The sequence below is a fragment of the Lycium ferocissimum genome, chromosome 10, assembly GCF_029784015.1.
Source record: "Lycium ferocissimum isolate CSIRO_LF1 chromosome 10, AGI_CSIRO_Lferr_CH_V1, whole genome shotgun sequence".
Classification (NCBI taxonomy): domain Eukaryota; kingdom Viridiplantae; phylum Streptophyta; class Magnoliopsida; order Solanales; family Solanaceae; genus Lycium; species Lycium ferocissimum.
Window position 1 is genome coordinate 47,748,602 of NC_081351.1, and position 13,954 is coordinate 47,762,555.

Sequence of the window (13,954 nt, forward strand, 5' to 3'; positions counted from 1 at the left end):
ATTTTGTACAAATTACATAAATAAACACTAATTTGAAATCAAAATATCGCATAGTCAAACGCCTACTCAATGCTTGTTTGGTAATAACAAGTGGTTTCATTAAATTTCGAGTAAAAAATTGTTTTAACAAGAAAAAATAACTAAAGGAAATATTCATTAGTTTAGCGTGTCAAGATTCTGTTTAGAAAAATGGGATGATGAAGAATACTGCAATATGATTCGACCTATTTATATCATATTTTGTATACCTTTCTCTTCATTAATGCCAATCATTTTTGCTCATGATTCTGCAACAGTATAATATTATACGTATGCAATTTACTGCAACATTATACTTCAAGTCTTCAACTGCATATTGAAATTCCAGTGAAGTGAAATCTTTTCCTTTCTGGAAAGGACAAAACCCATTGGGATATCTTGAAAGACGATTAGAACGTGAATGGAAGATAAATCTTAAGTCATAAAACACAAACTGCCCTTTTGTTGCAGCCTTGAAGTGCCGACAATGAAACAGTGCATGGTATGCTTAACATAAAAGCTACAATAATCGAAATCTTTTGAAACAAATCATTTCAAGACATATTTCCTTAAGCTTTCCAATGAAACTTCAAGTTAGTAATAATCATATGTAGAAAGAAGCGACGAGCGTCCAATATTTGGTGCTTAGCCTCACTGCACAACTAACACACATTTATACAAGTAATTGCAACTCTTCCTCGACCAAATGGATCGAGTAAGACCCCATCAAGTGACTTATGTGCTCTTCCGCATGGTACATTTTTCTACCCTCTCAAGATTCTGAATGTGATGTCCAATAGATCAGCCCGCTGAAATATGTGAAAAGGGGAAAAATTAAAGTTGAAATCCAAACCACAGTTAGCTTAAGAAGGACTAAAAAGTGCATACAAAATAACCTTCGAGAAGCAAACGCCTTCATGCAAACAATCACCATTTCCCCCATGATATCTAAGGTTCTAGAGGGCAGCAAAACCTAATAAATATTAAGCATATTACCTGATTAAGACAAACACACATTGCAGAACACCTGCGACTCCTGCCCAAGCTGAAGGACCAGATTTTCCTAGTGCATCTTGTATCAATAGGCCAACTGATGCTGCCAAAGACACAAATGATACAACATATGCAATAAATAGCCAAAGCTTCAACCTGCATTGTCAATGTTGAACCAGTTGAGCAATTTAATGTGAAAAGGGGAAGCAAATAGAATGATATATCCATAATTTTTTTATTTTTTTTTTGGTAAGTATAAATCCATAACTTTCTGATAAACTAAAAATCATAAATCTATTACAAGAAATAACAGGTGCAAGGAAGGATCAAAGATAAATGACAATACCTAACCAGTAATAACTATCATTATGCTTCAGACAGGGAAGAAAAACAGGATTTGGGAACTTCACTACATCCCAGGCCCTTTTCCCAAGAAACCTTCTCTCTCCTACTTCCTAGGAGGGTAGATCACCTTTTCCGGCAACTCTTTCAACCGGAAAATTCTTCCTTCCGTCTTCTCAACCCAAGCTATCACCTTCTGTGTTAGCTTTCAAATCTTTTCCTTCTTTTCATCTCTTTCAGTTCACAGAATCACAGCTTTTCTACATGGGGGAAGATAGGATTTATTATCATGCCGGTTTTAAATCTTATGACGTTTCTTAGTCCAGTTCTAGGTCAGAAACTTGGTTTGAATGGACTGAGCACAGCAGGAATTTAATGAGGAAAGTAACTCTAAGACTTAGAGTTGTGAAATGGCTAGTTCATGTATTTAATACAGCATCGCAGGAGGAAAGAATTCGATCAGGAGATGGAAAACAAGGGACCACTTCGCTGAATTTTTTTGCACTCTTAAATACAATGAACATTGGTTTGAAGCAACACATTCAGAAGATGCATTACAACAACAAGAGCAAGAAAAGAAGGTTTATCAAAGATGGAACTTTAGAAGTCCAACATCTCCGAAACTGCTTTGAGATTAGAAGTTTGTCGAAAAACTTATCTGCTGCACACAATAAAATGGAACATTTGCTCAAAAGGCCAGGGGATGTGAATGCCATACTGATAAAGAGTTCTATGCCAACATTTGATACGTTGAGAAAAGTGATCAGTTGAAATGAGGAAGGGGGGGAGGAGCATGGAGTTAAAGTCCTTGAGATAAAGTCTATTGTTTGGTAGTATTGTTATGGAACATCTTTTTTAACATGGCGGGTAACTCATTAGGTGCTTTCGACAAGACAACTCATAAAGGCAGGTGTAAGGTCTGTGTACATCCTACCCTCTCCAGACCCCCCTGTGGGATTACACTGGGTATGTTGTTGTTGTTGACAAGACACAACTCATCAGGCTAGAGTCTTCACCTCTTCCAAGACAACTATAGAATTGCCACTATTGCTTCCAAGAAAAATTAAACATACCATCATTAGAAGTGTTTATTTTTCTTGGAAGCAATAGTGTCAACTCAATAGTTGTCTTGGAAGAGGTGAGACTCTAGCCTCATGAGTTGTCTTGTCGCAAGTACTTAATGAGTTTCCTGCCATGTTAAAAACGATGTTCCATAACCAATTTGATTAATAGCCTGTCAGACCAAGCTTCTAAAATCAACTTATTTTGAAAAGTGCTTTTTCAAAAGTACTTTTGGTAAAAAGCAGTTTGTGTTTGGCTAATCAATTTGAAAAGCACTGCTGAGCAGCAATTAGTGTTTTGCATAACTTTTAAGAAGTGCTTCTAAGTGCATAACTTTTAAGAAGTGCTTTTCAAAAAAGCACTCTTGTGGAAAAGCTACTTTTTTAGCTTCTGAAAAACAACTTATGCTACTCCCAAAAGCACTTATTTTCTCCTAAAAGCTTGGCCAAACACCTCACATTTTTAAAATAAGCGATTTTTGGAAAAAAATAAACACTTTTGGCCTCCCAAAAGCTTGGCCAAACAGGCTATAAGCTGGCTTCCCTTCAATTTGGGAAATCAGTGTTGTTAGTAGGGAACCATGATCCATGCCCTTACATTTTTCCATATGTTTCTTTGTCCTGCTCTGCTTTCTGCAGTCTTTGTCACTATACTAATGTCATCCAAGTATGCTTTCCTTCCAACTATCATCAGATAGAAGGATGGGAATAGGTGAAATGCAATTTTATTCCTTTTGGGGGCTCAAATGTTGAGTATTAGAATTATTTTTATCACCAGCAGCACCTTTATCACCATCTTCATCTAATATTTCAGTCAGAAAGAAAATTGTGAGTCTCATATTCATTGGATTTTTTTTTTCTACTTTCTTTTTTTTGTGTGTGTTATGGAACTGATTGTGTTGTTTTTTTTTGTTGATGTAGAAGCCTAGTGGACAAAAAAGGCCACCTGTGAAGTCACCACCTAAAGCATCTTCATCATCTAACCCTATTCCTCCAGTGAAAGTTTGGTAGTATTTTTATGTTTGGCATCTACTGTTTTTTGTTAAATGGTGAAATGATTATCCAAGTTCCTTAGTTTGTCTTGTGGTCATTAATCTAGTAAACTTCCCTTTATGTAATTAGCTGCCTTTATTCTAAGAATAATAATTACACCATTCACCAATACATTGGAAGAGGTGAGGACTCTAGCCTCATGAGTTTTCTTGTCGAAAGCACTTAATGAGATTAATGTTCCTTGGGATAAAGTCCTCCGGACTTATGATATAACAATTGTGCAGTTTAAGGAGATCAACCTGCTATGAAAATTACACCGGATGCGCAGATTCAGGAGATACTATAGATGGAGACATTCAGATGGTAAACGTATCAGAACACACTGAGCATGATGTGTTTTCTGCAATCGACTCCTTCACTGAGGTATATTTTTCCCCAACTTCAATTTACAGTGCTGAAAGATTGAATGTCGACAATCACATCCTACTCAATCTGTAGTGATGTGGTTACCGTCTTAGTGTCTGCCTCAATAGCCCTATTAGATAGTATTTCTTGAATCTGCTCATCATCTGCATTCTCTATGTTATCTCCTTGGACAGTGCAATTTCTATAGTGGCTAATCTACGCCATCCCCCAGTCTATCTTGAGCAGAGTACTATGGTCATGGTATTCCAGCATGACTACTAGAACCTTGTCCACGACCTGAATTGCCATAGGGGATGTTGGTGGAGTATGCAACCTATCCAAATTAACCTTGATTGCCTTTGCTCGCAGTTGTGATTGTCAAATTCTACTGCACTAACCCATCATTTTCTCAAAAAAAGTTTCAATGCAGACAATATTTTATCCAAGAGGCGAGTTGCAATGGCTCGCCAAACAAAGGGCATCTGAAGTGATGGATGGAGGAAACTAACTCTAAGCCGTTAGTTAGTAATCCATTGCAAGGAAAAAAGAGTAGGTCAATTAACAGTTTCTTGCACCTATGTTACTCCTCTCTCTCTCTCTCTCTCTCTACCTATCTCTCTCTCTCCCTCTCTCTTCCTTAGCATCTCACTCTCACACCGAAACTGTTCACCTTGATTGCAGGTGCAAATCAGAAGATTGAGGTGGACTAGTATAGTCGAAGTAACTGTAGTGTGTTGAACATATTAAAAAATTACCAATAAAAACACAATCTTTTTCATCTTTTAGTTGCACTTGATTGAGTTAATTACATAACTGTTGTGTAATTAAACTACAGGGACACAATTGGTAATCCTGAATAGCAAATTACTTTCTGCAATCTCTATCTCAGGCGAAACAATCAGAACAAGACATACAAATTGCTACTCAAGAAGCTAGAAGGGTTGATGTTCAAGCCAATGAAACATCAACTCCCAGATAAAGAGGGTCGAACTTTGAACAAAATTTAGGCTAATTCGCAGCAAACAAACGAGTTTATTCACATAAAAAGATCATAGAGTGCATTATACATACCTCCACTCGCCTTCATCATAAGGGGAGTAGTCAATGTCCTCTTTCCTGACGCAATTAAACATCAAAGCAGCCAAAGATGCAAATATACCTACAATTATCCACATAATAAAGAAGGTGAAGAAGACAAGAACCTTAAGCAAAACCCATAATAATACATCGATCGATAGACACGTTAACTTGGCCTCAACTGACAACTAAACACTCCAGCTTTGAGAATGCACATCTAGACACCTCAATTCGTCTCCACTGTGGCAGTCAAACACTCCAACTTACAAAATAATTATCTTCACACCTCCAAAAATTCATGTGCCACATCAGCATCAGGTGTCCAGGAGACACAATGGAGACCAGTAGAGGTGTCTAGATGTGCATTCTCAAAGTTGGAAGTGTTTATTTGCCAATTGAGGCCAAATTAGGATGTCTATCTATGTATTACGCCTATCAAGAATCATATGCAAAAAACCTAGATGTCAATAACCAAGTAAAATTCAACAATTTTACATAAAAACCATACTTAAAGAACCAAGAAAAATCAGCAATTTTAGGAAAACCCCATATATCAAGAACCAAGTAAAATTCAACAATATTATGCAAAACCCATAGGTTCAGGAACCAACAAACACTCAACAATCTTAGGAAAACCCCATATATTAAAACCACAAGAAAATGAAGAAAAGAGGTTGATACCAGGGAGATAATGAAGGAAAGAGATCTTGACGGAGCTACAAACAACGGCGTCAACCCAGAACCACCAACCGGCACCGAACACTGCTCCGGCAACACCAGGTCCAAATATTGCCCACAGCTCTGATATATCCATTTTTGATTAACTGATTGTAAATTGATTGAGAAGACGTTTCTTCAGATTCGTGTGATTATGTGCTGTCACTGTTCCAGTAGTTGTATCTTCTCTTTCTCTCTTTTCTTAATGCTTCCCACTCCACTTTTCTTTCTTTTTTTAAGATTAATAATTAATTCTTGCTTTTATAAAATAAAAACTATAAAGTAAATATACCACAGATAAGTATATAAAGAGACTGATATATTATTCAACTTTTAACTGATATACAAATGAACTAAATTAACTTTCGATTTATAGAGGAAAAGAAGTTGTTGCAAGGTTTTCCAGAAAGCTGTTGCGAGGCTTTTCAGAAGCTTCTGGCAAGCAGCCTGCTTGAGCTACTTGCAAGCTATCTGCTTGACCTACTTGCAAGCTGCCTGCTTGATTGCGGTGCTGGGAAGCTTCTTTGCGGGGCTTTTCGAGAAGTTGCCGGCAAGTCGCCTCGCTGAGCTACTTGCAAATTATGCTGCTTACTTGTAAGTCGTCTCGCGTAATTGTAAGCTTATCCAGTTAACTGTATATTTGAATGAACATCCATAATACGGTCTATTTATAACACTCATACTTGGATGTCATTAATAGATTTGTGCCTCGTTAAAACCTTAATAGAAAAAACCTAATGGAAAAAATCCAAGTGAAGGAAAAAGAGTACACATCTAGTAATGTGCATTACAAGCTGTCTCCTTAAAAATCTTACCAGGTAAACCCAATGGGACAAAATCTTGGTTAAGGGGAAAGAGTACAGCGCATAGTTTACTCCCGCTGAAGACCACAATTCAGATGTCTAAGTCTTCGTATTCCAATCTTGTTTACCATCTTCTCAAAAGTTGAAGTCGGCAAAGATTTAGTGAACAAATCTGCAGGATTATCACCTGAACGAATTTTTTGTACATCAATATCACCATTCTTTTGGAGATCGTGTGTGAAAAATAACTTTGGTGAAATATATTTCGTTCTGTCTCCTTTTATGAATCCTCCTTTAATTGGGCTATGCATGCAGCATTGTCTTCATATAAGACTGTGGGTATTTTTTGTCACACTTCGAGCCACATCTTCTTCTCGATGAAATGTATCACGATCTCAACCACACACATTCTCTACTTGCTTCATGAATAGCTATTATCTCAGCATGATTTGAAGAAGTAGCAACAATGGACTGCTTTGTAGATCGTCATGAAATAGCAGTACCTCCGCATGTAAACAAATAGCCTGTTTGAGATCGAGCTTTATATGGATCAGATAAATAACCTGCATCTGCATAACCAACAAGATCTGTACTACCTTTGTTAGCATAAAACACACCTAGACCAATAGTACCTTTTAGATATCGCTGTATATGCTTAATTCTGTTCCAATGTCTCCGTGTAGGAGAAGAGATATATCTTGCTAGCAAATTAATAGAAAACGCTATATCAAGTCTTGTAGAGTTAGAAAGATACATAATTGCACCAATGCCACTAAGATATGGTACTTTAGGACCAAGTAGCTTTTCATTCTCTTCTTGAGGTCGAAATGGATCTTTACTCACTTCAAGTGAGCGAACAACTATAGGAGTACTTAATGGATGCGCATTGTCCATGTAAAATCGTTTTAAAACTTTCTCAGTATAGGCAGACTGATGGATACAGACTCCGTCTGCTCAATGTTCAATTTGCAGACCAAGACAAAGTTTTGTCTTTCCAAGATCTTTCATCTCAAATTCTTTCTTTAACTATTCAATTGCCTTTTGGAGTTCCAATGAGATTTATGTCATCAACATAAATAGCAAGTATAACAAACTCTGATTTTGTTTTCTTAATAAAAACAAATGGACAAGTGGCATCATTTATATAACCTTCATTTATCAAGTACTCACTAAGGCGATTGTACCACATGCGTCCTGATTGTTTTAAACCATATAATGAACTTTGGAATCTGATTGTATACATGTCCCGAGACTTTGAACTAAATGCTTTAGGCATTTTAAATCCTTTCGGAATTTTTATATAAATTTCATTATCAAGTGAGCCATAAAGATAAGCTGTAACCACATCCATTAGATGTATTTCAAGATTTTCATGTCCAACTAAACTGATGAGATATCGAAATGTTATGTCATCCATAACGGGTGAATATGTTTCTTCATAATTGACACCGCGTCTTTGAGAGAATCCTTGTGCAACAAGGCGTGCCTTGTATCTCACAATTTCATTTCTTTTTTTGCACAAAGATCCATTTGTGGTTAACTAGTTTTACATCACCGGGCGTTTGGACTGCCGGTCCAAAAACCTCTCATTTAGCAAGTGAGTTCAATTCTGATTGAACTACCTAAATTCTGATTGAACTACCTCTTACCATTTTGGTCAAGTCACATCTTCGTTGACATTCTTTAAAAGATTGAGGTTCCTAATTCTCATTGTCTTTCTTAATGTTCAATGCAACATTATATGCAAAAACATTATCCACATAATTTTTAATCAATTCAAGTCTATCTCATCACCAGTAGAACTTAATGATAGTTCTTTATTCACTTGAGTCTCGGCTTCATTGATATCTTAAGGAATATCAGGATTAATCAGATCTTGAATCTCACCGTGAGATCCTTTTCTAGTGTCATTTTGATCATTTTTCATGCTTCTTTTTCTAGGATTTTTGTCCTTGGAACCCAATGGTCTTCCACGCTTCAGACGTGTATGGGATTCAGAAGCTATAGCACTAGAAGACTGTCCTTTTAGGACATCAATTCGGATAGGGCATTCTCTGCAGGAATATGCGACTTAGTTATTCTTTTCAAATCAGTAAATGCATCCGGCATCTGATTTGCTATTTTCTGCAAATGGACGATCTTCTAGACCTCCATTTCACAAACAGGGGAATGTGGATCAAAATGAGAGAGCGATGAAACTTTCCACGCAATTTCTCTTTTGATTTCCCTTTCTCTCCCTCTAATTTTGGGAAATTCGTTTCATCAAACCGACAATCTGCGAATCGAGCAGTGAATAAATTTCCCATCAAAGGTTCAAGGTAGCGAATAATAGAGGGTGATTCAAACCCAATATATATTCCTTACCTTCTTTGGGGGCCCGTCTTAGTGCGTTGTGGTGGTGCAACCGGCACATATACAGCACAATCAGAAATTCGGAGATGAGCAAATACTAATCAGAGCACTTATTATAATGAGTCGGTCTGAGACGAATAAGCAATGTTGCATGTAAGATAGCATGACCCCAAACGGTAGTGGGCAACCGTGTTTTCGTAAGTAGTGGTCTTGCTATTAATTGCAGGCGCTTAATAAATGACTTAGCAAGGCCATTTTGATTATGAACATGAGCCACAGGATCTTCCATTTTATCCCAACCGATAAACAATAATCATCAAAAGCTTGGAATGTAAATTCTCCAGCATTACCGAGGCGTATAGCCTTAATGGGATAATCTGGGAACTGTGCCCTTAAGAGTATTATTTGTGCCAATAATTTCATAAATGCCAGGTTGCGAGATGATAAGAGGCACACATGAGACCATCTTGAAGATACGTCTATTAGGACCATAAAATATCTGAATGACCCAAAAGGTGGGTGAATAGGTCCACATATATCTCCATGTATGTGTTCTAGAAAGGCAGGAGATTCAATACCAACTTTCATTGGTGATGGTCTTGTTATCAATTTGCCTTGACAACAAGTCGCACATGAAAATTCATCACTTTCAAGAATCTTCAGGTTCTTAAGTGGATGCCCATTTGAATTTTCAATGATTCGCCTCATCATTATTGATCCAGGATGACCCATTCGATCATGCCAAAGCAAAAAAGTACTTGAATCAATAAACTTCTCGTTTACGATAGAGTGTGTTTCAACTGTACTAATTTCTGCATAATACAGGCCCGAAGACAAAGTTGGTAATTTCTCCAAAACATATTTCTGGCCGGAGACATTCTTGGTAATACCAAGATATTCAACATTCATTTCATTTAATGTCTCAACATGATGCCCATTCCGACGGATTTCTTTGAAACGCAACAAGTTTCTTGGGGATTTAGAAGAGAACAATGCATCTTCTATAACAAGTTTCGTCCCCTTAGGCAGAAATATAATGCTCTTCCAGAGCCTTCAATCAATTTTGAATTACCAGAAATTGTAGTAACATTCGCCTTTTTCTAAGCAAGTAAGCAAAAATATTTCTCATCTTTGAATATGGCATGAGTTGTTCCACTATCAATCACACAAATATCTTCGATCATTGATCCAAACAATATTTCAGGAACGTCCATATTTTCTTCAAAATGAGAAAATATACATAAAGTGAACATTGTAGTAAATATTATTATCAAAACATGATTTACAATTTATTTACAAGACTCATAACCCGTACAAACCAGATTACTAAAACAAAACATGACTTATCTCATAACCGTACAAACCCGATTATTAAAACAAAACATCACTTATCTTTAAGTATTGACATAATTATACTAGATAATACAAACAACATGAATTAAAACATTTAAATTTCTACAGATTCATCTCTTATTACAAGATCTATTTCTGGGAGTGCAAAGTAATCAGCTACATCCAAATGCATGAAGTCATCATTATCTTCAGAAACAAAATTTGCTTCAACATTCTTTTCTGTCCTTTTTAAGAAGGCTTGATAAAGCTCAACCAAGTGCCTTGGCGTACGGCAAGCATGTGCTCAATGCCCTTTACTACCACATCTGTGGTTTTTATCTTCTGGGTTTCTCCTTTGCACTGCTTCACGCTTTTCATCCTTCTTTTGAAGGGATTTATTTGGTGCAAGGCGATCATCATGATTATAGCTTTTTCCTCGACCACGGTCATGACCCTTTGCTAGGGCCACGACGAGGATTGGGGCCACGACCTTTTCCATGCTTAGCTTGGTGAAACTTAGTCTCATTCACTTCTGGGAATGGACTAGAACCAGTAGGTCGGCTTTCATAATTTTTCATTAGTACCCTTTAGTTTTTTCGGCTACAAGAAGATGTGAAATTAGTTCAGAATACTTTTTGAACCCCATCTCTTGATATTCTTTGCTGCAGGAACATATTCGAGGCGTGGAAAGTGGTGAAAGTTTTCTCCAGCATATCATTAACAGTGATATTTTCACCACATAATTTCAACTAAGATATAAGTCTAAACATTGAGGAATTATACTCACAGATAGATTTAAAATCTTGTGGCCTCAAATGGATCCAATCAAAACGTGCTTGTGGAAGAATGACCATCTTCATGTGGTCATATCTATCTTTTAAATTATTTCACAGCATAAGAGGATCTTTAATGGTGAGATATTCCAATTTCAAGCCCTCATCAAGGTGATGGCGGAGGAATATCATTGCCTTGGCACGGTCTTGGTTTGATGCTTGATTTTTATTTTGGATTATGTCTGCCAGACCCATCGCATCAAGATGAATTTTAGCATCAAGTACCCAAGACATGTAGCTTTTGCCCAATATATCCATGGCAACAAATTCACGTTTAGAAAGATTTTCCATTAATTAAGAAAGAGAAAAACTATACCTTCAAAGCTTTTAAATTATTTGCTCAAGGTGGCAGAGTTTCGTGCTAATAACGTGTTCTTAAAATAATGACTATAAAGTAAATACACCAGTGACAAGTATATAGAGAGAGACTGATATAGTATTCAACTTTTAATTGATATACAAATGAACTGAATTAACTTCCTATTTATAGAGGAAAGAAGATCTTTGCGAGGCTTTTAGGAAGAAAATGTTGTGAGGCTTTTTAGAAAGTTCGTTGCAAAGCGGCCTCGCTTGAGCTACTTGTAACCTGCCTGCTTGATTGCAAGCCTGAGGAAGTTGCTGGCAAGCTGCCTACTTGAGCTACTTGTAAGCTATCTACTTGAGCTACTTGCAAGCTATCCGCTTAATTGTAAGCTTATCCAGTTGACCATATATTTGAATGGACATCCACAATACGGTGTATTTATAACACTTGCATAATTTTGTTTTTCCCAAAAAAGAACAATTCTCGCAAAAAGAAATGACATATTTTTTGTTGTTAACGTAACTATCTAATAAACAAATAAAAACATATGTAAATGAAATTTTAAAATTTGAACCGATGGTGTGTGTAAATGAAGGAGATCAGGTGTTCAATTAAAACAGTGCTTAGTTTGAGTTTCTAAATAAAATATTTTGGCATCTTTAAAGGGGTGGCTATGTACTAAGCTTAATGAAATTTGTTTTATTGGTGGCATCGGCAAACACTTTCTGCTAGTTTGGTAATACGAAAAGTGATCCTGATTTGACCAAAATTTGATTGTTTAAGGGTATTTCATTCATTGTAACCAAAAAACCTAGTAACCATTTTTTTTTTTTTTTGGTTGAATAGTAACAATTTTATACCTTATGCAAAACAAATTATGTGTATTTTATATAAATAATTAGAATAAGATCATCTATATTAATAAGATGGAGATAATAAACTTAAAAGAAAAAAATGCCTATAAATAAGTAATCCTTGCATAACATTCTTATGTATTATTATTTTTTAATATTATTATTCACTGCATAAATAAATCAACGTATGCAATATAGTACCTCCATAGTAGACACATGAACCAAATGGTCCCTTAATAATTAAGCCAAACTTGTAGTGATATTTATTAAGTATTTTATAAATAATATTAGTGGATGTTCCTTTACTGGTAACGAAGTAACATTCAGAAGTGAAACCTCTAAAAATCTATATGCGAATGAATTTTATATCTAAACCCTCAAAGGATTAATCTTGTACAATTAAGTGGATGAAAATTTCCCGATTTATATTACTGTGATATACGATGATTGATGACCTACAATAGAGGCATGCACTAATATTGCAAGAAATTTGGATTAATATTTATCATACATGTCAATGCTACTTTTGTCTAGTTGTGATCAAATCATTTGCCATAACGAAATTTGAAAGGAGCAAATAATACATTATATACTAGCACCAAGGGAATAGCTAGCTCGTTCTTATGGAATTTTAATTAAATTTAATAACTTTTGCTTCGGTAAACAGTTGAAGATATATTGAGTGGATCTCCTTGTTATTTGTCTCAAGTTTTGTGAAGAATTGAAGGAGGATAACAATAAAACATCAAGGATATTTTTAGTCTTTAGTTGATTGATACAAATATAGCTAATCCATGTATTGTTATTTCATGCTAAACTAAGTATAAAATAATAAAACAATTATTTTATTAATTATATATCTATTAGCTATGCCGGAAATGAAAAGAGCTAATCATGACTATTTTGTCTATTAGATCATGTCAAACTATCCCTAAATGCATATTTAGATGATTGACATTTATCTGCTTCAAATTTTAAAGGCTTAAGTTTAATTCTTTTAACAAGCATTTTAACCATTTTAATGAATTAAAATTAAGACAGCACCCCAACTTTTGAAGAAAGATATCAAACATCATGTAGGACCAAACATTGATTTATCCCTAAATGCATATTTAGATGATTGACATTTATCTACAAGACATTGGCATTGGACTTCAAATTTTTAAAGGCAAAGGATTTTGCGCCTCATTAAGTTGATGCATTTAACAAAATAAAAATAAAAAAGACTGGACATTCTTTTAACAAGCATTTTAACCATTTTAATGAATTAAAATTAAGACAGCATTTCAATATCTATAAACGGTGACAACTTTTGAAGAAAGATATCAAACACCCAAACTTTTTGGCAATCATTAGTATCAGTATTTTAACTATATTATCATCACTTCCATTTTATGTCTTTTACATTCAAATATAAAAATTATTCTAATGAAATGAAACTATCTATCCAGTTTTAGTTTAACATCTACCCCGCAAGGCTGCAACCCTTCTGATTACTCAATATATGCTTTGGTTGAACATGGCAGACTTCTTTTATCCCATCTCAAGACTGTTTATGAATTCGTATTTCATGAACATTCGAAATTGTTCATGTCTTCTTTTGTTCATAAACCTAAACCATGAGAACCTTTTAGTAAATGACCCTCAGATAACTACCCTTTGCTTAACATTACAGAGGTACCTGGATGAAAAAAGAAGATTGTGAGAGATAATATCATTTTTTTGGTTAAAAAGCAAACCTTTTATAGTTACTCTTTAGGTGCATAATCTCATTTCATAAAATAATTTTCATATTGAATGCAAAAGACATAAAATGGAAGCGATGATAATAAACAGATGTAGAAATTTCACAGGAAATGTTGGGTTCATC

The 13,954-nt window shown here is 35.4% G+C and overlaps 1 protein-coding gene across 1 annotated transcript; it reads right to left on the bottom strand.

Moving 5' to 3' along the window:
• Positions 1 to 564: 564 nt before the first annotated feature.
• LOC132034129 (uncharacterized) lies at positions 565 to 5,844 on the bottom strand. Its single transcript, XM_059424388.1, has 4 exons — positions 5,571 to 5,844; positions 4,884 to 4,971; positions 1,015 to 1,167; positions 565 to 827 (listed from the first exon to the last, which is right to left on the bottom strand). The coding sequence occupies exons 1-4, from the start codon at positions 5,701 to 5,703 to the stop codon at positions 791 to 793; spliced, it is 411 nt and encodes a 136-aa protein (XP_059280371.1). The 5' UTR covers positions 5,704 to 5,844; the 3' UTR covers positions 565 to 790.
• Between the last annotated feature and the right edge of the window lie 8,110 nt (positions 5,845 to 13,954).